Consider the following 27341-nt stretch of genomic DNA (forward strand, 5'->3'; position numbering starts at 1 on the left):
TTTTAGTTTTGTATATTGAAGATCTATTTTCTTTTCTAAGCTGACACTTACTATTACTATTTAAGATAATATGTGAAATATGTTTTTGTCAAAATTCATTGATTGGATATGAAAGTGTTGGGTTTGTTAGAGGTAAGGAGGTAACAGTTATATTATTATATTTTTTTAATAAATAAACATGTATGTAAATAAGGACATCAACAAGTAGAAACAAACCTCTAGAAAGGTGTACAACATGTGACCATTAGCATTGTTTTATGAGCTCATACTCGTACTTTATGAGCTATTTTTTGAGTCATTCTACCAAACGGGTGCCATTTGGGTCCTGAAGGATATGAGGATCCTCAAGTGCAAACTGTGTGTGTGTTGCTTCAAGCAACCATACATTTGTGTTGTGTTTTACTTTCTTTTTTCTATATTCTTCATTCATTTATAATCATTTATCATTTAATCATTATAGTCATTTATTTATCCATTTCATTGATTCATTAATTGATTGGTCATTTATATTATGTAATATTATCATTGTTTTTTATACATATTTTTTGTGTAGTCTTATGACTGTGTGGTTTCATGGCCTGTTTGTCCTCATGAATAAGAGATATGAGGGAATGTTTATGAACCTCAAGGTTTATGGGATGCTGTTTTGAAGCAGTTTGGTATAACAATACTTGTTGAATTTGTGCTCTTCAGACAAAGTCTGAGCATTGAGACATACGCAACTAAGACTATTCAATAAACTCTGCTCCTTTTTACCATCATAACTTTGTCTCCTGCTTCTGCTCTTCACTTTTAATACTTTTTCCTCAGCCAACATTTTGGTGTAATCGTCAGGATGGAATAACATTTTGGCGTACTTCATGGCTGCCAGAAGACTGTTAATAGTGTTTTGGGTATTTTGGGTACCAGACAAGACCTCCTGTTAACAGGGTTTGGGTATTAGACTGCTCTGCTGACGAGTGCTTCTGTTACTGGACAAACTGATATTTTCTGATGGGATCTGGCGTCCAGGGCTGGATCTTAATTGTGTTGGCATGGGGACAGCGATCTCCCTGCTGAAAAAAATAGCATATGCTGGTTAGGTATGTTTTGGTGCTGGGATGCTGGTTTTAGCTGGTATATGCTGGTCCTTTGCTGGTTTATGCTGGTCCCTTGCTGGTTTTTGCTGGTCATGTTGCTGGTTAATGCTGGTCCTTTGCTGGTTTATACTGGTCCTTGACCAGCAACATGACCAGCATAAACCAGCAAAGGACCAGCATTAACCAGCTAAGGACCAACATAAACCAGCAAAGGACCAGCATTAACCAGCTAAGGACCAACATAAACCAGCAAAGGACCAGCATTAACCAGCTAAGGACCAACATAAACCAGCAAAGGACCAGCATAAACCAGCAAAGGACCAGCATAAACCAGCAACATGACCAGCATAAACCAGCAAAGGACCAGCATAAACCAGCTAAAACCAGCATCCCAGCACCAAAACATGCCTAACCAGCATATGCTGTTTTTTTTCAGCAGGGCTAACAGGTCCACAATGTTTGATGAGATGCTTAAGGCACAAAAAATGTCCTAAAGTGTGTTTTCAAAGCTTAAAGTTATTAATTCAAGTGTTCTTGTTAACATGATATATGATAGAACACTATTCTTAAAAAATAACATACTATTTTGTAATCATTTTTCACATGCCCGTGTTGACCAACATGATATTTTCATCTAAAATATCACCAAATAAGTTTTAAGTTATTTTCAGCAATGTATGTGTGTCCCTGTTTACATAAGATATATTTATTCAAATTAAACACCCCGTCACACTAAGTTGTTTTATCTATAATTAATGTACTTTTGCTTTAAATTACATCACAAAGAGGAAGTGACATCATTAGTGCCTTATAGCCACCAAGAACAAAAGCAGGCAAATACTGACATTCTTTTACATTGTTTATTTGATGTTTTTTTCATGTTAGACAGGGTCCATCAAGCTTAACCCTACCACCCCGTCACGCAAAGTAGATAGGGAAAACTGTTTTTTATTAATTCTTTTACATTATTAATGTAAAGAAAATCAAATTTCAGATTGAATGCATGCAGCTTAGGTAAGAAACTGGACCACATGGGAGATCTGCGGCCATTTTGGGATGAAATTTACTAATGGATGTGATGGTATGGTTCTGCTTCCTGTTTGAATGAGAAGATGTGTGAAACTATTCTAATATAATTAAATAAATGCCACTTTATTTGTATTTTTTGATTGAATTTGTTTTTTCACAAACAGTGAGGCCATTGAAATGTCAAATTCATTTGTTCAAGATTAAAAATCTAAAAATATATATTTTTTAATTAAATTACAGACTCTCTATTGATGGTTTGCAAAAAACAGACAATTCATTATTAGGAAAATATAACATTATAAAAATATATTTCATGTTTTACTACTGTAATGGCATACATTTCATCCGAAACGGGGTGGTATAAGAAAGGTGCCCTTGCCTAAAAAAAGGATAATATTAAAAAGGAGTTTGTTAATGAAACTGAAAAGGTAATACACATGAATCATATTCCTTTACACTGCAAAAACTGCATTAAACCAAAATTTCTTACATAAAAGAACATTACCACTGAAATAAGTAAGATAAAATACGGACCATATTATCATTTCCACCCAATCCTTACAGAAGATTCGTTGATTTTCCGTGTGGATCTGTTATTAATGACTTTTGTTTGTAAATGCATTTTCAACAACTGAAAACACATCTTAATATGTAACTTGTTTATATTATAGTCATATTTTAGCACAGATTATGTACCATTTTTAAAGAAGATAATCTGGGAAAATGTAAATCATATTTCATTAACATTCAAAAAATTCTTACAGTACAATTTTAATTAAAGATTTCATTCAGACAGTCAAAGTCAACCATTTTAAAATCACAATGTTTCTCTAAAAATACAGAGTTTAATTTTCAAGAGATGCTCGCAGTGACTTGATCTTCAGACAATCAGCAGTATCTGTGTTAGTCTGCAGATCTTGCAACCGCTGTAGAAAACTATTGTTGTTAGTGTTTTAACTTTTCATCTCCTCTGACTGGTCTCCTCAATTGTAGACGTAAGAATACTTTCTAGAATTGTGTCAATAGTTATTAAGATATTTGGAAACCCCAGAAGCTCTTAACTCAACTTTTTACAGAAAGGACCAGGAAGAAATTGAGGATTATCCTGGCAGAAACAGTCCTTCTGGTAAATAAAAATGATTTAGGACGTCCTTCATCCCAACATCTTAACTCTGCAAGTAACTGACAAAATTCATGCAAAGATTGACATGAACCTTTTATTCTTATGTGACTTTGTCTGTATATAGACCCTTTTCACATTTATGGGGTCCTCAGAAATTGAAGTACCTAGTCATCGTTTTGTAAACTTCTGAAGTGGTAAATAGAAACTGCGACAAATATATTGTCGTGTCCTCACTTACCCCAATAGCAAAAGAAAGATAAGATTAGTGAGTGTTTCAATGATTTTTCCAAAGAGGAATAAATACACAAACAATATAACAAGACACTGATTACAATAGTCCAAAGAGTATAGACACTCTCTTTGTAACAGTTACACAGCGGCATTCACTAGTTTTATGTGAATTTAATGGCAAGGTATAAAAACAGAAAGTGGTAGTTTTTTAGTGTTTTAAATGTACATAAAAAATACAAAAATATTCCTAGATTTATGATGTTAATAACTTTAGACAAGCATCATCATTTCGTGAGTACGAAATTCTATATTTTATATACAACATTTTTATGATATATTTGTGATTCTAGAGAGCAGTGCAGGAATGGGACTTTTATTTTGGTCTGGTGATGTGACGTCATAGAGATGCACCGCGCTCCTCGTCTGTTGTGAGTCGCCTGAAGAAAGGTTTGTGGTTTTAAAGTATTTAAACCAATGCAAACTGTTACATCAATTTAAGCATTTGCAAGCTATGTAAAATAAGTAAATGCCTCATTGTTAAATATAACGTGCAGTGCTTTTTTTAGTGTTACTTAAAACGTTAGCCTTTAGTAACAGAGAAGGTGCGTCTCATTTCGATCCCTATATCAAGAATCAATCGTGTGATGATAAGAAGTGATGAGAGAAATTGAGAATCCGAATAATTTGAATCAAATAATTTGTGAAATGATTCAGTGGCACGCGGACTACAAACGACAACAACAAACACAAACGAGTGAATGACAACCGAGAATGATTTCATGAGTGTAATATTAGATATGAACAAAAAAATTGAATACCAGTTATAAATTAAAAATGCCCTGCCTAAATATGAACCTTCTTGGTAATTTGTATATTTTATAAGTTTTATATATAAGTCTATTAACTCTCTGACTGTCTTACTAGTGCACTGACTAGCTGATTGAGACTCACACAGAGATTTAGTTTGCATTGATTTTTCTTTCTATTAATTATTCTCATCTAAAACAGGTGAAAGTGTACAAACACACAGAAAAACTCCTGGAGAATCAACAGAGATCCATGTGACACTATTATAAAGATGGCGTGTATTAAAGTGGAGAGCGAAGACATGAAGATTGAAGAAACATTGAAACATGAAGATACTGAGGAACAAACAAATATGGTGTTTATTAAAGAGGAGAGTGAAGACATTAAGATTGAAGAAGCATTCAGAGTCAAACATGAAGATACTGAGGAACAAACAGGTTGGTTTTTATTCTCAAAGCTGAACTCATTACAGAAATGAATATACAGAATATTTATTAATAATGTCACACGAGTGTAGAAATGTTTTGACATTTGACAGAAGTTGAGATCACATACTAACGCTGTCTTTAAGTGCAGCTGAGAAAATCTTGCTTTTACACTGGCCATTTGTTATTTATTCATTTAAGTTGTAGCATTAATATGGAATTAGCCTAAACCTCATAAAAGCTCACTGAGACTATACAAATGGAACAGATGATACTTTTTCATGCAATTCTTCTAGTAAGATCATTTCATTTACCAAATTTTTTTTTGTAGACCAAGACAATATAGGACATACAGAAAAACAGTACAAAATATGAGAAAACGCTGTTGTAAATATAAAGCAAGTCTGACAGTAAAATAAACGCAAAAAATAAGCCAAAACAAAAGCTTTAACATTTAAGTTAAATTCTGATGTAATTATGTGAGGTGTAAGATTGTATAAGTTGTACAGCTCTACACTGTAAAAAGTGATTTGTTAAGTTTGCTTAATTCAATTAAGTAATCTTAACTCAGTAGTATTAAGTGTTATTTAAGTCTTGTTCAGGGGCGGCTGGCCCATTGTGGGCGATAGTGCATCGCCCTCCTTGAGCCACACGAAAAAAGAGAGGTGAAAAAGAGTCTTATTTTGCTGGTCCTAGTCTGCATATTACTGTACAATCAACAGCCTGAATGTCACTTTCCAACCTAAAACCCCGCCCCCTTGGGGCGATCTCAGTCAGATTGAAAATCGCCCCAGCCGGTCTCATAGAGTTATATTGTGAGATTTTTTTTTTCACATTTTGAACCCTACAATGCATTTCAATGGGCACCGGGAGGGCTCGCCCCAACGTGATTTCGTAATACGCACTGATGCGTGCTTGAAGATGTAGAGCACGCACGCGTAGCGAGACGTCTGAATGCATTGGCCATGCTTTCAATGGAGAGGGAACTTGTCAGGAACATGCCTGATTTTAATGAGAGGGTAGTTGATCACTTTGCCTGCTTAAAAAAGAGGCGAGCAAAATTTCAATACAAGTGATGTGTGTTATTAAATGGTGCATTGTTTATGTTATCACGGTCGTAGCCAGCTATGAGGTCACTGAGGTCCGGACCTCGGTCATTTTTTATATTCAAAAATAAAATGTCAAGCTCTTTGAATGATTATTTAGCCGTTTAAACCACCTCATATCACATAAGTGTTTGCAATTCATGTTGCTGCGAGAAGCTAGCGCAGTCAACGGGGCTTGAGAACGCCTTGAGTGAGAGCGCGGGTGCAGCAGCCTCCGTTTGTTGCCAGATCCACCTGTTATACGTGTTTTTTTACTCGTTTGTCCAATTTAGTGTGACACTTTGGTGCGTTTAAAGTGGAAAGTTGAACGTTAGTTTTATGCCAGTGTCATTATTCTAACGTTATTTTTATAACTTGTTTTATAACTTGATTTTTTTTTATATATATAGCTATTCAAAATACAGTACAGTTTGTACAATTCATGCCTGATGTTGCCATCCAAGAACAGGGAAACCAAATCAAACAATGTAATGTAATGCTGTTAAGTTAGCTATCTGAATTTTATCATAATTTTACCCATTAAAGCGGTTATCTTTACCATCATCGGAACAGTTGCCCCCCCAGAGATATTTGTCAGGAGCCGCCACTGGTCTTGTTTACTAATATATGAAACGTTTTACTTACTTATTTTGAATCCTGTTTATTTAAACCATTTAAGTTTTAACTGAATTGAATCTGTGATCTGGGGAACACTGAGTAATTATACCTAGTTAAAAAAAAGATATTTTTGAAACACTACACTAAAAAGAAAAAAACACAGCTCTCCATTCATAACATTTCAAAACATTTATTTTTCAAAATGCAGGAAACAAATGTAAATCAGCATTGTAATTTGAAAAGTTGTTCAACAATGCTAACCAATAGAGTTGTAGAAGAATGTTCAGAGCAATACTAATATTACTACAATATTAAATAGGAAAACAGTGTGTCAATAATGCAAAAGGACAACAGGGCTGTCGAGGTCATCGCTAGGTCCTGATCCATCGTCTGATATGGATGCAGAATGGATCTGGGTGGCTACGGTGACCTTGGAATACGAACAAAACAGACTTATATTAAATACAATTCTTATGATATAGTTAGTGTGTTATGTGTAAGCCAGGTTAAAGAGATGGGTATGTAATCTTGATTTAAACAGACAGAGTGTGTCTGCCCTCCGAACAATATTAGGTAGAAAACAACAAAACGAATGCATACTCAATATACTTTAGCTTACATAGTTACAAAAACATTTGCTCATACTGTCTAACTGACATTTATTGCAATGTAAACTTGCGTCAATAAGTAAACAAAACAGCTGAATCAAGAGAAAACATGAAAATAAACACACGATACCTTTCCTTTCGTTCTTGTGCCTAAGTAAGACAGAAATGCCATGGAGAACCACAGTGTGTTAAAAAATGTAACCTCATTTTCCTGAAAGGAGAGAAGAGTATAAAAAATTGATTCCATGTTATTCTGTATGTGTAAAGACTGTCTATTCATTGTTTTTATTTGCTATTGATCCGTTTAATTTAATGTATATATATATTTTTTCTTCAGATAAATGCAAACAAAGATTTTTAAGAAAATCTCAGCGAGTTCATATTTGATGCTTAAAACAGCCACACACAGCAATTGTGACAGTAATTTAGATTAGCTCAGTGGATAAATACATGTCTATGAATCTTCACAATGTTTCTCTCATGATTGCGTGTATAACAGTAGAACCAAAACCATTGATTTTTGGTTACAAAAATTGAAAGATACTAGTATTTAAATGGTTTTTAACTTTTAAGCGTTTACTTAAAGTTACGCATCCTCTTACATTATATGGACATATTTTTTTCTGAAAACCTTGTGTGTGTCCATCTGAAGAAAAAAATCATATCTGGGACAGAATAAGAATTATTAAATGATCAGATCATTTTTATTTCTGGGAGGGGATTTTGAGAAAAAGAAGAGTGATTAGTGATTAGAACGTCAAAAACATTAACAGAAACTTAACTTTCACATAACTGTGCGTTTACTTAAACCTTCAAACGCTGCAAAACAGAACAGATTTCTGTACTTTAATGCTAATAGGCGTCTAAGCGCGAATATGCCGATCTGTCGCGTCTTTAAGCATGTCCTATTTATATTTCCCATTCATCTGTGCTTCATCACTGTAACGTGTCAGTAATTCGACCAATAAAAGCTATGCGGATATATTTACGTGGCACGACATAGACAATATAACAAAATATAATATACAATGACACTTTGTACAACAATGGCTTGTTATAAAAAGATATGCTTTTAAAAAAGGTCTACATTAGTGATTTTATTCTTTACTGCTAAACATAATCTCTGCAGATGCCTCAGACTAGCCTTTAAAAAACAAATATTCGACAAAACACATGCACTAATCCAGTAACTTTGACTTTAATATCATATCAAGTGTCATAACAGTAAACACAAATGTATATGTGCAAATAGATGAATCTTACCTGTCCAGGAGAAAATTAGCAACGTTGGCGTCTGTCATCAAATTCTTCTCCGTTTTCAGCCGTCTCCATCTTTCAAAGACTTCTCCTATACAAATCCTTGTTTTATTTCAGACTTTGTCACGACGTATTTCGGATTCACAACGAGGTCTTTTAGGTTTCGTAACGTTATACATGTTTTATCCGACACGTTCGTAGCTGCAGCTGTAACAGAGCTGGCAACCCGGATGACGAAACTACTGACTTCGTGATTACAGGGTTCGTACCAAGGGGCAACCTCCAGCTCTCTCTATTGAAACCAACACGGAAGTGTCTTAAAATGCAATTCATTGACTGACCGCTAGAGACTGGCTGCAAAAGAGAGTCAGTCCCATTGACTCCCCATGTTAAAATGCCCAACTTTACAGCAGAAAAAAGTATGTTTACAGCCTGGTTCAAAAAATGGTTTTGGTCTATATAGCTAGTTTTGCTCTTCATGTCAACTGTGAGGGGGGTGAATTTTGTTATAACTCATCCGTTTATGTTATATTAAGCCTTAAAGTTCAGCATAATTAAGGGCGTGGCCACTTGAGTGACGGGGGGATTGCCGCTGCTCTCACCACTGTCGCGCTAGGCGGGCGTGGTTTCAGCAACCAGCTCCACCCACGTCCCGCCTTTTTGCCCATTTTTGATTATCCGGGAGTGACGCGCTTCCAAAATGGAGACGGCCGAATCCCGCCCACTTTAGGCTTCAAAATAGCGCTTCAGAATCCTACGGGTGACGTCACGGACACTACGTCCATATTTTTTACAGTCTATGGTTCGTACGGGTGCTTGAATTCCTTGAAAATGGTTGAATTTTAATGTAGTGTTTTCAAGGTTTGAAAAATGATTGGATTAAGTGCTTAAAATTGCTTGAATATGCAGTTGCATTGGTATTATTTGTTAGGCTTATGATCAGGGATGGAAATTAACTTTTTTGTCCACCGGCCAGTGTGGCTGATGCATTTCAAAATCTACTAGCCACTAAATGTTTTTACCAGCCACTTTATGTTTTTAACCGACAATGTGTAGCTGCATGTGAAAATTAATACTACAAGATCTACTATACTCGAGCAGTTTATTTAATCTCAAGTCTCAATTAAATACATTTATAAAATACATTTTCTCTCTCTCTCTTACAAACCATGAACTGATATATATTTCATTACATGAGTAGGGCAGATCAAAACAAAAAACTAACATTCCTCCACCCATCCTCCCCACTCCCAGTCCAATTTACTCCTGCTCATCAGAATCAGATTCTGAAGTTTCAGAGGTGCTTTCCCAAGTGGTGTTCTTCCCCTCGAAGAATTCTGGCCTCCTAGGCCGGATGCTAGCCTGGTGCCAGAGCTGGATAGCAGGGGTGGGGTCATAGTTCTCAATAGAGGGACTGGATAGCTGGACAGTCAGTAGGTCACAGAGGCTTCTTGATGTAAGATGGGACCTCCAGTCATTTTTACTAACTTCATTTGATTGAAGCCTCTTTCACAGTCTGCAGTCGAGGCTGGTATGGTAAGAATGAGGTCAACCAGGCTGAGGATGTCGGGGCACTGCGGTTGCAAAGACCTGTTGATTTCTGGCCAGGTCTTCGTGTGGAGACTCTCTCCCATCTCATACAGTCTGGTCTTTAGAATGGTCCACTGATCTGGGATGAGCTCAACAGTGACACCCGAGGAAATCAGGATGCTCTGGAAGTGTGTAGTTAATTCCTCCACTTCCGATTCACCAAATTCTGAAAAGAGACAGACATAATGAAACAACATTGAGTTATATGCTTTCATGACTTTGTAGATGAAATGTTATGCATGAACCTAAACCACATACCTTTAGAGCGATCAGCGTCAGGCCAGCTGTTCATATTCACCAACTTTGATGCTTGGAGAATCCCTAGGGTCATGTCGGTGAAGCGACTTTGCAGACTCTGGCAGAGTTTGTCGAGCAGCCCAAACTTGGCGTTCATGACACGGTAAAGGACGCTGTCATCATTCTCGTGCTGCTTCATACAGGCTTTTAGCTTGGGCCCAGGTCTGTGGTACATTTACATTAGTAAGTTTATTTAAGATATTCAGCAAAGCAGCAAACACAACTTTTCAGTTCTCTGACACGCACCTGGTTTTGTATTTTGTGAGCACTGTTTGGGTGGCTGTCAGGCAGCTGTGCACTTCAGCCACTGTGATAGCTGAAGTTTGAATAGTCAGAGAGAGGCTGCTGAGGTGAGTCAGGCAATCATGCATGAAGTTGCAAAACATGAGAAAGGCTGGATCCCGGCAGGTTTGGAAGTAGTGGCGTGCTTTGCTCTTCTGCACTGCATTCACCCCTTCAGCATCTGGTGACTGAATCTTTATACAAAATCCGTCAAATCAATAAAGAAAAGTCATTAGTCAATTTATAATTTATATATAAGTGTTTTATAAGTGCAAGTTAGTTCAGTTTATTAAATTACAATGAACAAATTCCTGACAGCAGATGGACCTAACATTTTAACTTAACATTCAAGTTCCCTACACTGTTATTTAGCTTACCTGGTCTAGGTGCTGTATAAGTCCCTGGTAACCCCTCAAAATATGGTCAATGGCCCTAAAGAGGTGAGAAACCCACCTGGTGCCTCCAACCCTAGTTGGTACAAGGGGATTCTGGCCCAGAATCTTGAAGCTGTGCTTTAAGTTTGTACTGTTGAGAGAGCTTTTACCATAAAATGTATGCAGCCCTGACAGCACATCTTCAATCTGTTTTGCCATAGAGCAGCTCTTAATGGCATCCTTGAAAGCTAGTTCCAGGCTGTGTGCCATACAGTGAATACCCAGGACGTGCATGTTATAGGGCTGTCGCGATAACCGCAATATCGCAATACCGCGCTATTGACGTGCATAACCGCAGAGGAATGCAACAACCAGCAACCGCGATATTTGCCTGTTTTCTTTTTTTCTAAGGATTTGACTTTCTCACTTAATGCCTCTGTGCTGAATATTAAATTAGTAATAAGTTAGTAATGATAACATAATGTGTTTATTATGAGGCTCAGTAGATACGCACTTAACACTCATAATTATTACTGCGTCTAGCTTGTCATGTCCAAGGAAAGTGAAATCTCTCTGATAACATCGATGCTCTGCTGGTCAGCTGAGCCTTTAAAAGTGGCGATTAAAGTTAAAATGATTTCAACATCGTGTTTCATTACGTCTCTCTTTGAATAAATAAGCGTTTTTGAACGTGTAGTTGAATGAACGGTTTAAAGACTTACTCAAAGAGTCTCTTGCCTCCATCTTGTGGCGTAACAATGAAACTGCACTGACTGACAGCTCGCCTAGAACACGCAGGTGAAATACTGACAGAAAGTCTCTTGTCCAGTCAGACTCGAGGGTGCGCGCTAACTGGTATATATACAAAGATTTCAGATGCAAAGCCCTAAGTACACCGTGTTCCAAATTATTTTGCAAATGATATCTTTCTCCGATTTTCATAATTAGTCAATGCAAATGACAGTCAGTATAATTTAAGTCATCAACCATTAGGGTATTATTTGAATTTTATTAAACAAAACTCCTAATGATAACAGTATTTATTTCAAAAATAAAAAACTGAAAATGCACTGTTCCAAATTATTATGCACAACAGAGTTAAAACATTTTATAGGTTGTAAAGAACTGAAAATTGGCATTTTCTGAATTTGCAGCATTAGGTGGTCATATTTACTGAAATCAAAAGCTATTTCAATCAAAAACATCCTAACAGGGCAAGTTACATCTTAACATAGGACCCCTTCTTTGATATCGCTATCACAATTCTTGAATCCATTGAATTTGTGAGTTTTTGGAGAGTTTCTGATTGAATTTGTTTGCATGATGCCAGAATAGCCTCCCAGAGCTGCTGTTTTGATGTGAACTGCCTCCCACCCTCATAGATCTTTTGCTTGAGGATGCTCCAAAGGTTCTCAATCTGGTTGAGGTCAGGGGAGGATGGTGGCCACACCATGAGTTTCTCATCTTTTATGTAGATAGCAGCCAATGACACAGAGGTATTATTTGCAGCATGAGATGGTCCATTGTCATGCATGAAGATGATTTTGCTACAGAAGGCACGGTTCTTCTTTTCTTACCATGAAAGTCAAGTCAAGTCACCTTTATTTATATAGCGCTTTTAACAATACAGATTGTGTCAAAGCAACTGCAGTATTTAAACAGCACAATAGTGTGTAAGTAACGCATTATTGTAAATAATCAATTTTCAGTTAAAGGCAGTTCATCAATGAATTCAGTGATATCATCATCCAGTTCAGTTCAAATAGTATACGATATTGCTGGAAAGTGAAAGAAAGTGGTCGGTCAAAAACTCGACATACTTTGCCGAGGTCATTTTCACACCTTCAGGGACCCTAAAGGGACCTACCAGCTCTCTCCCTATGATTCCAGCCCAAAACGCCACCTCCTTGTTAACATCACAGCCTTGTTGGGACATGTTCCATCCACTACTCCATCCATCTGGACCATCCAAAGATGCACGACACTCATCAGTAAACAAGACTTTTTGAAAATTAGTCTTCATGTATGTCTGGGCCCACTGCAACCATTTCTGCTTGTGAGCGTTGGTTAGGACTCGGAGTGGCCGAATAGGTTTATGCTCAACTACAAGCCTCTGGAGGATCCTACACCTTGATATGATACACCTTGTACCTCCAGAGGCACCAGCAACTTCATAATACCTGTTTTCTACTTTGTAATGGCATTTTAGCAGCTGCTCTCTTAATCTGATGAATTTGTCTGGCAGAAACCTTCCTCATTCTGCCTTTTCCTACACAAACCAGTCTGTGCTCTGAATCAGCCACAAATTTCTTCACTGTACAATGAACTCACTTAAGTTTTTGTGAAATATCTAATGTTTTCATACCTTGTCCAAGGCATTGTACTATTTGACGCTTTTCGGCAGCAGAGAGATCTTTTTTCTTACCCATATTGCTTAAAACCTTTGGCCTGCTTAATAATGTGGAACATTCTTCTAAAGTAATTTTCCTTTAATTGGGCTCATTTGGCAAACTATTTATCACAGGTGTCTGAGATTCATTTCAGTGATCCAAAGAGCCATGAGACACAATACCATCTATGAGTTTAATTGAAAAACAATTTTTTTTATGTTTATGACACTAACATCCAATTTGCATAATAATTTGGAACACGGTGTATGTCTGACATTTTTCTTAAAAATTTGAATTTCTTTCTTTTTTTTTTTTTTTACTTCATGTTTCAACGTGATTTGGTTTCGGTTTATTGATTTCTGAATATGACCTTACATTGTAACAGCCTACACACAATTATATATATATATATATATACATATTAGGGGTGTGCAAAGCAGCCGGTATTTGTATCTGTGTTTGTATTTGTTGAGGGGGGAAAAGTATTTGTATTTGTATTCGAGTAAAATTCAAAATAAGTGTAAAAATCCTGTTTTTTTTTTGTGCGTTAAACTTTTAATTTACGTTATAGTGTAAGTATTCTGTAATTATATCCATTATAATAATTATGGATATGCAATATTGGTTGATGTTTTTGAATATGTAACAAGGGACGTCATTGAAAAAAAAACAAAACATGACAGCCATTACCTCATCCATGGTTAAACCAACTAATAAAATACCATTATGAACATTATGAACCCCACCACCACCTGTCCTTGTTGGAGGATGCTGATGTTCTTTATGGGGTCAAATTTCCTTCAAAAGTATTGCGCTCACAGATCGAAAAATAACAAGCGTGAATCAAAGATTTGAAAACGCATGTAAAAATATATCGCACGCAAATGAAAATTAAATACCAAAGACATTCAGCAATGTCTTTTAAATTAAATGCAAAGACATTCAGAAGAATAAAATAAGTGGACACAAACTGAAAAATAATAAGCACAAGATAAATTTTTATACACTTGCACGCACAAATCTGAAACGTGAATTCACAGTTATTCGATTCACTCGTGTTCAAATCGTGTTTTCTGCTCACATTTTTAGTTTTCGTACGTTTACGCTCTTTGCTCACTCGCTCTCGGTTCAACAATCTGCGCTTGGTTTTCTAAATGTTGCGCTCCTGGTTTCATGTAAATGAGGGCGGGCTCTAACATCACCATTGGTTCACCAGATGTGACTGACAGCCTCCTTCTCTAGCCAATCGATCGAAGCGCAGAAGTTGACGTCACTCCAATGCGTGATGGATGATTCCCGTCAGGAAAATGCTGGACAGTCTCAGTAAATTTTTGTATTGCATTTGCATTTTGTATGCAATACAAAAAAAAAAAAAAACTATTTTTTTATAAAATCTATCAACAATGCTCAGAGTGTATTTGGTCCCACAACACAGTGTTAACTGAACACTGAAGCAGAGATGAACTTAAAGAGAATGTTAAGCAAAATTAATGAAGCAAAGAGAAACAGAAAAAAAGAAGAGACAAACAGAAACACAGCTATAACAGACTTAGTCACAGCCTCAGATGAAATCAACTGAAATAAAACACAATAAATCTCTGAAGATCTCAGCAGAGGAGGACTAAACAGCTCCACACACAGCAGCACCAGCTTCATTCACTACTGACCAGATTGACTAAATTATGATTGAGAACAGAAGTTTAGATTCATGTGATCAATGTTTGCTTTAGTTGTGTTCTTGATCCTTCACTTTTTAACAATTACTTCTGATCTTTTGGTTGCTGAATGTATGTTTGCAAAACACATTTGTTATAGCAAAATAATCCAGAAGAAAACATGATCAGGAAGTTTTACCTGGTTGATGATAAAGTATTGTAATTTACTGGTCTTATCTAAAGACTAACTGTGGTTATTTAATATTAACATTTATTATGTTATATGAATTTATGTTGATGAGAGTTTTGTATTAACTAGATAATTTGACTGATTTTAAAAACACTTTGCTCCCTTAGCTTTTAGAAAATATGAGATATAGATGCAAACGTTAATGCATTATAATGCATAGTGACAGAATTTGTAATTAATTTTCTGCTAAATTCTATAGTAAAATGTCATGAAAACTGACACAGACAGAGTCTTGAGTATTCTGAAGAAGTATGAATAGAAATTTTCATGTTAACTATGAAGGATTTTGAATGATACATGTGAAGAACTGGTAATGCATAGTGACTGAATTTGCCATTTATTTTCTGCTAAATTCTACAGTAAAATCTCATGAAAGCTGACAAAGATAGAAATACGGTCATTCAGAAAAAAATAATTTATTGAAGTGTTCATGTTAACTCTGAAGGAATTTTAATAACACATGTACAATATGACTTTATTTCTCAAGAAAACTACACCGTTAAGTATATTCAAATTGTATCTTTTTTAATGAAGCCTACAATATTGATATGTTTTTAAATAAAATAGTTTCCCCTTATTTTCAGGCACATTTGATTTTTACCCGCTGAATATAGATGTTCGTCAGCTTTTTGACTGCTTCGAGTCTCTGTACCGTAATACCACAAATAGACGTGCAGCAGAATTCAGGTGGCGGCTGGCTTGACCGCAGTGTAAAAAGGGTGCAACTTTCAACATAAAAAAATATACTTATGGAAAATTTACTGAGGCTGTCCAGCATTTTCCTGACGGGAATCATCCGTCACGCATTGGAGTAACGTCAACTTCTGCGCTTCGATCGATTGGCTAGAGAAGGAGGCTGTCAATCACATCTGGTGAACCAATGGTGATGTTAGAGCCCGCCCTCATTTACATGAAACCAGGAGCGCAACATTTAGAAAACCAAGCGCAGATTGTTGAACCGAGAGCGAGTGAGCAAAGAGCGTAAACGTACGAAAACTAAAAATGTGAGCAGAAAACACGATTTTAAGAGTGAATCGAATAACTGTGAATTCACGTTTCAGATTTGTGCGTGCAAGTGTATAAATATTTATCTTGTGCTTATTATTTTTCAGTTTGTGTCCACGTATTTTATTCTTCTGAATGTCTTTGCATTTAATTTTCATTTGCGTGCGATATATTTTTACATGTGTTTTCAAATCTTTGATTCTCGCTTGTTATTTTTCGATCTGTGAGCGCAATACTTTTGAAGGAAATTTGACCCCATAGTTCTTCTTCTGAAAGAACTTCTTTCTCGTGGCGTCTGCCGTTGCTAAGCAACCATGACCTGATCTCTCAATGACGACTCGGAAGTTTCAGCAAAGCATAAATGGATTTCCAGCATTAAAAATCGCTTGCATTAGCTCTGCTATTAAATGTCTTTAAAAATGGTTATTCATGTACAGATATGATCTGCTGTTCCTCCAACTTGGCTGTTTTTTCAATGGTATAAGGGAAAGGGTGAAGCTGATTTGTTGGTTCTTGTCACATGACCTGCGTGCGCATGTGGCATTCTGAAAAGTTGAGATGTATTTATCCAAAGATTATAGAATATTTATCTCGATGCGGCGCGGACGCGCCTGGAAAAAATGAGCGCATAGCACCGTGTGAGCGTTGCTTTCATTATGAGCGCGTCTACATTTGAAATAATGACGAACTTTAGCGCGCATTTGAACGGCCCCTAATAGAATAATCTCCCGATCAAACTCTGCTTCCCAAAGTTATAAACCCAGTTAAGGTACAAAAATATATTCATCAAAAATAGTGACGCAGTGAAGTCTGTCTTCACCCAGCCGAGTCTTCTCTGTTGCTGTGTGGAGCAGCCTGTGTCAGTCACCTCTTTTACCCCCACCCCCCGACTCCTATATTATAAATAAAAAATATAAATATTGTAAACAATAACATAACTTATTACACTGGTCGGACTAAGGTCTGTTTCAGACTGATACCTCCGGTTCAGGATGGTCCTCATCCTCAACACGTGCCTTTTTCGTGGAAAATACTTTTCAATACTCATCTGGATTGAAGCAGCAAACATTCAGTGTAAGAGTAAAAAAACGACATAATTTATAATACGTTTATTTGATTCACAGCTGCTACATATTGTGTTTTGACCTCGACAAACCAACTAGGCTAGCCTACATTTTACCGCAAACTTGCGACTAGTTAACTTTCTAAAGAAGGCGCAATCCCGTTTGCTAAGGGTCGGGACTTACAGTAACATCAACACAGTGAAACTATTGTATTCAGAATATAAAATATTTTATAGCACTTTTTAATCTGTGATTGTGTGTTAAAAGTGTTCACGAGATACCAACCTTTCGCCAGCCGTCTTCTCTCCACAGATGATCCATACAGATGGGGTGTGCACGGAGGGGAGGGGCTGTGTTCGTGTGTGCGTTTGAGGGAGAGACGCGTGCCGTGAGTGACAGAGAGATGAACAGAGAGAAAGGAAAGGAAATGCAGTTGAACAAATTCGCTGCCTGTTTTAAATAGCGTACAAAAGAATAACGAAACTCAACATGTGATGGTCGGTATTGTTTTTTTTTTGTTGTTGTTGAATCTGTGGCAGTTGGAATTTAATCTGTGGCGCATGGCTATGTGTGGGACACTGGAGAGAAATTTCGCTCTCGCTATCTTTGACTGTAGGGTCTTTCTCTCAGCTGCAGCTATGTGCTTAATAAACACCCTAGCTTGCTTCCGATTCACATATGTGCTGCCTGTGCTAATTCCCTTTTTCTCGTCTAACCTATAAAATGAAAAATGGAAAAATAATCAATGAAAAGTTAGAAGTAAATTTACCATAACACTAACGTTATAGGCTAATTTATGCATATTGAATAGCCTAGCTAACGTACCGACAGCTACATGGGCGATATATTCTTCTGACCTTATTCAGCATTTAATGTAAAATGTACTATTCAACAATTCTTAGACAAAAAAGTAGAGGTCGAACAATATTGAATTTTACTGATACCGATAGCTAGGTTGGACCGTACTTGCCGATAACCGATTAATTAACCGATAGTTTTTATAATGGATACTGGTTTAAAAAAACCTAAATAAAAACACAACACTCCATGTAAAATAGTACTGAACTTTATTACAAAAAACAAACAAAAAAACAGTACTGAATCATGAAAATGTGCTATATGAAATAAATATGAATAACTTAATAAATATTAAGGTAATTTAAAGACATGTAACAAAATGTTCAAACTGTAACAAAATGTAACACTCCAAATCAATAAATAAAAAGTTACATACAAACTGAATAATAAAAGGCACTCCAAATAACAACAAATTTGAACTTGTGAAACAGGAGAAACTTAACTAGTCCTGTTAAAGAACTGCAAGAGATTCAAGTGTAGCATGGTCCAGTTCTAGTTGTATTTTAATACTCAAAGTTAAGAAGCCTCAAATTATAATGGAGGAGGCAGAGCTGGTGTGCATGGTGTCCAGTGAGTCGGCTCCTCCTGGCTTCATTGCCACCACTGCAGAGCCATGTCACTTCTTTCAATGACAGGCACTGACAAATACCACTCAAGCTCAGTCTCAAAGCTATACATCTCGTGAGAGACAGCTATGCCACCAAGGACCCTGGCATACAGAGTGTCCACTAAAGTGGGCTGATGGATTTTCTGCTTCTTTGTCTCTGGATCCAAACCCTCATCCTGCTCAGATCCTTCTAGTGGCAGGCATGGATCATCATCTCTGAGCTTGGTAAACTTTTCAGCTTCCTCTTTTAGCCATTCTTTTACTTTCTCAAGTGTTTCTTCAGACGCAAAGGCACAAGCCTTGTATCTGGGATCAAGGAGTGTTGCTAGGACAAGAATTTTTGTCTCCTCTACTTTGGAAAACCGCCTTGTCAGACTGTCAAGCATGGTCTTGCGCAAAGTTTTGATGCCTGCTGAGGATGGTCCCTCTTCCCGCAGCATCAGCTTCAGAACAGACACATTGGGGATAATGCATGATGCTGAAGTCTCAGAGTTGCTCATCTCCATTGTGACTTCTTCGATGGGAGCCAGTGTATCGATCAGGTTGCAAACAATGTCCCACTGTGTGGCAGATAAGCAGCTGATGTGGCCGTGTTCACCAGCATACACATTCAGTGCCCGTCTCTGTTCATACATTCGTTGAAGCATGTGAAGCGTTGAGTTCCAGCGAGTTGGGACAGCCTGGATGACGTTGTGCACTGGCACACCCACTTCCTCCTGAATGGCTCTTAGCCTCTGTTTTCCCAATACAGAATGTCCAAAGTGAGTTGCACAGCTTTTCAATATGGCAATAATGTCCAGAACAGCTCTCTGACTAGATAGGCCGTCATTTTAAATGAGCTGAAGGGTGTGAGCAGTGCAGCTTAAATCAGGAAGTTCAGCCAGCCTCATTCCTTTTACCATGTTTGCTCCCCCATCTCTTAGGACAAGAACAACACATTCTGTTGCGATATCCCAGTCTCCTAACATGTTAAGGAAGGTTTCTTGAATATAACTGCCTGAGTGTGATCCAATCATAGGCTTGACATTTAGCACCACTTGCCTTCTCGACCAGTCCTCAGAAATGAAATGAAGTTTTAAATGTGCATCTGAAGTGTCAGCGTTGTCCGTGCACCGCACTCTCTCCAGGCAGCTTGCGCTCTCCTTGCAACGAACAGTATCACGTGTCAAAACAAAAGCCCGTGCTTTTCAGCGATTTTCGCCTCTAGAGGCCGCTCTTGCAATAGTAAGAGCTCTCGCACTGTATAAGGAGGACAATGTACCGTTCTCAGCCACTTCAGCTTTGACGCAACCCGGAAAAACTATCGGCGCGTATTTTTGTCGATAGCCAATAGTTCCGGGAATCAACTATCGGTGCCGATTAATTGGCAAAACCGATAGATCGGTCGACCTCTACAAAAAAGACTTACTTGCACTGCCATTCGTAATCTTGAAATGGCCTTCCTTTTTTCGCCATTCGGAATTCCTAAACCAGGGTACCCGCGGGGTCTTAAAAGCATTGAAAAAGTCTTAAATTTTATAATCTCAAATTAAGGCCTTAATAGCCTTGAATTTGGTATACAAAGTCTTGGATTTCGTTACAAATGTCTTAATTTATTATATGTTTTGCCTTTCCTAGGATTAAGTTCATACCGCAACAAAATTAACTGTTACTAATGTAGGCTAATTAAAAATTCATGCAGCGCAACGTTGAGTGCACCTCGCGCTCCACGTCATAGCAGAAAGCGTGCGCACCCGTTACTATGGTTACTAGGTAATACACCACTTACAGATTTACCATAAAGTGAAGTACGATGAGTATTTACAACTTCGGCCACGAGGACTACGCAATGGCCAGGGCTCGCAAAATCGCTAGCCCGACGTCCCGGGGCTATTGTGTTTTCCAGTCGGGCTACCAAAAGGTGTCACCGGACTGCCCGACAGACTATCGTAAAGTAGACGACTCCTGCAGGTCCTTAAAAACTACAAAATTTAGTTGTATCAAATTTAAGGCCATAAAAAGTTATAAATATGTTAAATAGTATAAGAAATGTCTCATTTATAATTTAGGAGGTCTTACATTTGGGGACGGAAAGACGAGGATAGGGCTGGATTAAATTTCAAAAGCCAATGATGTCATTGAATAAATAGTCAAAACTCCACACGGATGTCTTTATATGAATGTATCTGAAGGGAACCGACTGTCCTCAGAAACGCGTCATTTGCAATGTCATCACATGCCTGATAAAACAGCGCTAAAGCTGCTTTGTATACAGCCGTTACTAGGGAAACCGTAATATTGCAGCACTCCTAAAGCGCCCCCTAGTGACAGAATAAATTTTAATTTCCACATTTTTTTCAGCTGTTTATAGTCAAATGATTGCAATGATCGACCTGTTTTTATGCAGCAAACACTGCACAGTTGTAAATGTGAAAGAAGTTAATGTGCCTTCTAAATATCTAAACAATTAAGACAGTAATATTTATGTTTTAAATATAATTAATTATATACTCAATGTATCCCTTTTAATGGTATAAAGGCTGAAATGCCATTGTATAAGATATTTTGTTTTTGTGTGGAACCTGTATCTGAATTATAAATCATGCCATTTAATTGCTGAATATTCTACCGTACACTGTCCAATCCTACTAATACTGTTCATTTTACTTGTGCAGCTCTTAAAAAGGGTCATAAATTGCCTTAAATTGTTATTTATAAATTCTGCAGATACACCAAATAGTGAAATAAAATTCCTTCCTTGATATTTGTTTATATTTGTGTATTGAAAAAAATGCAGCCAAGGCAGCAGAGCAGCGAAGGCTATAGTGTTCAACACCAAGTTCAAATTTATTACAAATCAAATGTGTGTTAGCTGTTGCATATGTATTAAATATAACGTCCCTTACCACAAAACTGATTTAAAAGCTTGCCGTAACATTATAATGATAATAGTAATGAACCCCTTTAATACTTAATTATCTCTCCTTTTTTAAGTGAATAGGTAAAAAATCTACTTGTTACTTAATGTTTTTAATTTACTATTCTTTTCCTTGTTTGTTTGTTTTTTACAGCCAATTTACCTCATTGAAGACCGTGACTGTGAACAAATAAAATAAAGAAATTGCAAAATTATATTTAAGACTGATTTCATTACATTTTATTGAATGTTGCAACTAGGGCTGCACGATATTGGGGGAAAATTACATTGCGATATATTTTTTTCCTGCGATGTATATTGCGACGTGTACAAATTCATTTATGTTCATCAGGTGTTTTGAACTGCTTAAAAATCAAATAATAATTCTAAAATAATTGGGATAATTTTGTAAGCATTTTCAAAGAATAAAAGAAAAAAAAGTAAAAGTATAACCAAAGCCCTGAAATAAAATACTTTTTAAAGCCTATTTTGGGTTGTTTCATAAAAAGTTTGACTCACCTTATTCACTGTCAATTCAGGCAAATCAAGGCTCTAATATGTTATGAAATTAATAATGAATGTTGCTTTTACCCTGATGAAAGGGAACTCATTTTGAGAATGAAAAGAGGACACTTCATTATCACATTAATGAATTAACATGAGTGACAAAATAAGTAATTTAACATTTTATTCAACAACTTCTTTTTTGAAAACAGATTAGTAAATATATTTTGTCACAAAATAAAAAAAAATGTCAGATTCTTTTTTTTTTGCATACTTTGTTTAGCCAAAGTAAAATAAGTGTTGCTCATCAGCTAACAAAAGATTAAAATTTTCAACAACTCTATAAAAAAATTGTCTTCTTTCTCAGAACTGTTGCATAAAGTAAATATAAATATTCAAATACACCAATTTGGTGCTTCTGTATGCATTCATTTACTCATTGAAGCAGTTGTTGCTGCATAATATTCCACTTGTGCCTTGCATTTGTTGTACAGCTCTGGGATGGCAATTTGAGAAAAATAAGTGCGTGACGGCATAACATAAGGCTTGTCAAGTGAGCGGATCATGTTTGTAAAACCCTGCTTGGTGACCGTATTTATTGGTACCATGTCTTTCGCAAGGTGAAATGTAATAGCATCAGTGACACCTTTCTTTCGCTTAGAGCCTTTCTCGTAAGGCGTCACACTGGCAAACGCATCCAAAATAGTTTTTTGCTTTGAACGGCAATCGGATCTGGTTTTGCATTCGTCATACAGTGCTTTGTGGTGCCGACTTAAATGGTCAGACAAATTCGTAGTGTTTCCGCGAGTTGTGGCAACAACTGCCAGGCACTCCCAACAAAGCACCTGTTTTGGTCAGCATCATCGTTTTTGTATCCTAAATACTTCCATATGACCGACGTTGCGTTTCTTTTTGTGACCAAATCTTCCATTTCGCCGCTTTTCTCTCGTCCCGCGCTCATTTCGTCATGCGCAGCAGAGTATGTGCGCACGCAGAGACTGCATGCATGAACTAGGTGAAGCAATGTGTGCTTTGTAGTTTTTAAAGAACCCTTACACTTTATATTAGACAAATATAGATACGTGAATAGAAAGTTGGTAAAAAGTAGTAAATTTTTAAATCAGACACACATAATTTTATTTTTATTTTGCCCAGCATCGTGACTGCCACGCTCCTTCGCTATGACGATGCTGAAACGATGTATCGTGCAACCCTAGTTGCAACTGTCCCCTATTGTGGGGACGGTTGCAACATTTCACTTTGTCTATTTAAATGTAAAGTGTACGTATATTATAATATGTACACATGTTGCAGCATTATGGGTGAGTAGCTGACAGATGCAGCTTTATTGTAGTAAAATTTCGGCTTTCTAATACAAAAAGTCTCTGAGAAACTAAAGGAAACTGTGTTTTGCTTGAAAAGTGCTTGAATTTTACTACGGAAAAGGTGTAAGAACCCTGTGATTATTAGATAGCTGGAGGGTGGAGCCTCAGACCAAAACACAAAATGACATCAAGAGCATCAGTTGAGGGCTGCAACTTTCACTTTTAAATGACAATATCCTGGCCGGACCACTGTTGTCAGTGATATAAGTATTTGAAATGAAAATTTTGCCGTTTTTGTCTAAAATTCTTGAAAAAGATTGTTGCTTCCCAGCTTCGTGGTCATCTTTCCGGTAATAGTTTATTTGAACAGTTCCAATCTGGGTTTCGTTCTCAGCATAGTGTTGAGACCGCACTGTAAAAATATCAAATGATTTACTACTAGCTGCCGATTCTGGACTTTTATCAATTCTTATACTTCTGGATCTTAGCGCAGCATTTGATACTGTCTCACACACTATACTATTAAACAGATTGGAATCTATTGGAATTAGTGGTACAGTCCTTTCTTGGTTTCATTCTTATCTTACAGACCGGACACAATTTGTACAATTTAAACAGTTTCAATCAACCACTACTCCAGTTGTCACTGGTTTTCCACAAGGCTCTGTTTTTGGACCTCTTTTGTTTCTTATTTATCTTCTTCCATTAGGCATCATCTTTAGGAAACATGGTATTCAATTTCATTGTTACGCAGATGACACCCAACTTTATCTCTCCTCTAAACCTTCTTCAATGTTTCTCCCCTCTGCTCTTGTTGAGTGCCTCGAAGAATTAAAAGTTTGGTTTTCAAGTAATTTTCTCAAACTGAATAATTGTAAAACTGAAATTCTTCTTGTTGGTACAAAAACTATATTAGGTAAGTCAAACATTTCATCTGTTTTAATTGATAATTTTAACGTTCCATTGTCCAACCAGGTTAAAAGTTTGGGAGTCATCTTTGATCAAACGTTGTCTTTTGAAGCTCATATTAATAGTGTTACCCATTCTGCATTCTTTCATATTAGGAATATCAATCGTTTACATCCCGTTCTTTCAACGAAGAGAACTGCTTCTCTTGTGCATGCTCTAGTAACATCAAGAATTGATTACCGCAATGCTTTATTTTACGGGCTCCCTTCAAAAGCACTCCATAAATTACAGTTGGTACAAAATGCAGTTGCTCTGGTTATATCCAAAACTTCCATTTCTCAACATATTACACCTGTTTTACAAAATTTAACGGAGTTTCTCCTGAAGTCTATCACAACCTCCTTTGTCTTTTCCACATTCAGGGACAGGTTGTTAGTGCCACACCATTCAGCCAGCTGTGCCACCTCCTCTCTGTAGTGCGTTTCATCATTGTTGCTGATGAGACCTACCACCGTCGTGTCATCTGTGAGCACACAGCCTTGTGGGGCACCTGTGCTCAGTGTGGTAGTGCTCGAGGTATTGTGGCCGACATGCACTGACTGATGTCTGCCAGTTAAAAAGTCCAGGATCCAGTTGCAGAGGGAGGTGTTAAGGCCCAGCAGGTTTAGTTTATTTTCTGAGCTGTTGTGGGATTATGGTGTTGAATGCTGAGCTGAAGTCGATGAACAGCATTCTAACATAGGAGTCTTTATTTTCTAGGTGGGTAAGAGCCAGATGCAGAGTGGAGGAAATTGCATCGTCCGTAGAGCTGTTTGGACGGTATGCAAACTGGAGTGGGTCGAGTGTGTTGGGGAGGCTGGTTTTGATCTTGTGCAGGACTAACCTCTCAAAGCACTTCATCATGATTGGAGTAAGTGCTATAGGACGGTAGTCATTTAGACAGGACACAGGTGATTTCTTTGGTACAGGTATGACTTGTGGATTTAAAACAGGTGGGGACAACTGCTTGGCTCAGCGAGGTGTTGAAGATATCCATTAGGACATCTGTCAGCTGTGCAGCACAGTCTTTCAGTACACGACCAGGTATGTTGTCAGGACACGCAGCCTTGCATGGGTTAATCCTAGATAGGGTCTTCTTTACGCCAGCTAAAGACAGAGTACCTGGTCGTTTTGAGATGTGGGCAGTTTTTGTGCAGGTGTGTCATTCTGCATTGGTCTCGAAGTTTGGACTTTGCAGCAGACAGAGGCCCTTCAGCATCTTAGTAGCCGTCGATGAAAGCTGGTGTTTGTACACATTGCTGATTTCCAGAAGTCTCAGGCGATCATAGATGTGTTTAACTGTTGATTTTGCGATACGGAGAGACTCTCTAAAGACAAGGAGATGAGACTAACAGACATAAAAACACTGTTTTTAGGACCCGGAATAGCAGCTGCTCCCACTCACGCGCCATCTTGGATTAGATGGCCCTTTAAATTTAACCTCTCCTCACTCCGCCCCTCAGTTCTGTGGGGCGTGTCATTACACAGCACACGGGGTGTTGCCTAGACAACTGTTGGGGGTATAGTTGTTTAGTTTGGGGTAGGGATGCTCATTTCGGTTAATTTTCCTGATCGACAACCGCTGCTCGTTATCCGATCATTAACCGTTAACTGATAAAATAAATAAAAATAAAAATAGAATGCACGAGTATAAAAATACAAGCAAATGTTTTATTTTAACGGGCAAACAGCAGCATACAGAGAGCAACAACAAAAACTGCATTCACATATACTCAAATTATCATGCATCAGCAGCGCTTCTCAGAACAGAGAAAATTAGAATGAAAAAAAAAAAAAGAATAAGAATAAGTATAAATTAAATAACTACCTAATTAAGATGACAAAACTAAAATGCACTGAATCCTTCTATGCGCTTTGAAGAAAGGTCTTATTCTTCTCGTCGGACATAAAAATATATAGCAGGCCAGCCTATAGCCTACCTCAGTGTGCCTAGTTTTTAACATGTGGACATGCTGTCTGTTAACTCTTAGATCCGCGACAAAAACACTTCACAAACATCCTTTCAATTTGCGGTTCGGGTCTTTTCATCTACTGCTCATATGTGGAGAAACGTGTTTCCACAGCGTTCAATAGCCAATCACAGACATTTCTGTTGATTATATTATCGCAGTGGCCAATCAGAGGCGGCTATGTTACGATCCTCTCACCACTCAAAGTGCCGGTTTCTGTTCTGCTGAGTTCTACACCTCCGCGAACTCTCTCATTAAAACAAAGAAAGTGTAGACATGATGTAAATAAGAGATTAATTGTACAGTGTAAAGGTTATTTTATTACTTTTTATTAACTTTGTGAGATTGTAATGAACTACTACAGTAATGTATGAGTGTTTTCTGTGATTGTAAGGGGATCGCGCACTCTGTACACTATAATTAATTCAGAATTTGAATACATTTATTCACGGATTCACTATCTGATAACCCAATATCGTCATTGCCATCGTGTTGCACATAGGCTACTACATGTTACAGAAACTAAGAGAAGGTAAAGCAGGTGCTCACCATACTTAGCAAAATATGTCTGAACAGCCGCACTGCACGTGTCGACACGCGCCCGTGAGTAAACATCTTTTTTTTTTTCACCATGCAGCAAACAAAAAAAAAAATATATATATCATTTTTTTTTTAAACCATTTAACTGATAGTAATAATCGGTTAAAATTCTTACTGACGGTTAAACGGTCAATATGAGCATCCCTAGTTTGGGGAAAAATGGCACTTGGGGATTTTGAAGATGCTGTACAACCCCATCCATTTAAAATTTAATTTAAAAACCGTAGTTGGAACCGAAACAAGATGACTCCCGCAAAGAAGTTCGGCAATTACGGCTTATACTGTACGTGTCTGAATGGTTAGTAAACTTAATGTCACTTTGATTTATTTTCACATGTACTGGCAGGGTAGAGTACTGAGAGAGATACTAACGAAATGTTTACTGTGGTAAAGAGACGAATGCGGTGTGTTTACTTTGGTAAAGAGATGAACGTTATGTGTTTACTGTGGTAAAGAGATGAACG

General features: G+C 37.3%; 2 protein-coding genes across 2 annotated transcripts in view; both read left to right on the forward strand.

Annotated features, from left to right (window-relative positions):
- Positions 1 to 27341, forward strand: part of LOC141333858 (uncharacterized) — a 156729-nt gene that overhangs the window by 14856 nt on the left and 114532 nt on the right. The window lies entirely within an intron of this gene.
- Positions 4477 to 27341, forward strand: part of LOC141333834 (uncharacterized) — a 31702-nt gene continuing 8837 nt past the window's right edge. Inside the window, exon 1 of the mRNA XM_073838981.1 lies at positions 4477 to 4706. Within this exon, the coding sequence (XP_073695082.1) occupies positions 4541 to 4706 (166 nt within the window). The 5' untranslated portion in view covers positions 4477 to 4540. The remainder of the gene's footprint in view (positions 4707 to 27341) is intronic.

The sequence above is a fragment of the Garra rufa genome, chromosome 4, assembly GCF_049309525.1.
Source record: "Garra rufa chromosome 4, GarRuf1.0, whole genome shotgun sequence".
Taxonomy (NCBI): Eukaryota; Metazoa; Chordata; class Actinopteri; order Cypriniformes; family Cyprinidae; genus Garra; species Garra rufa.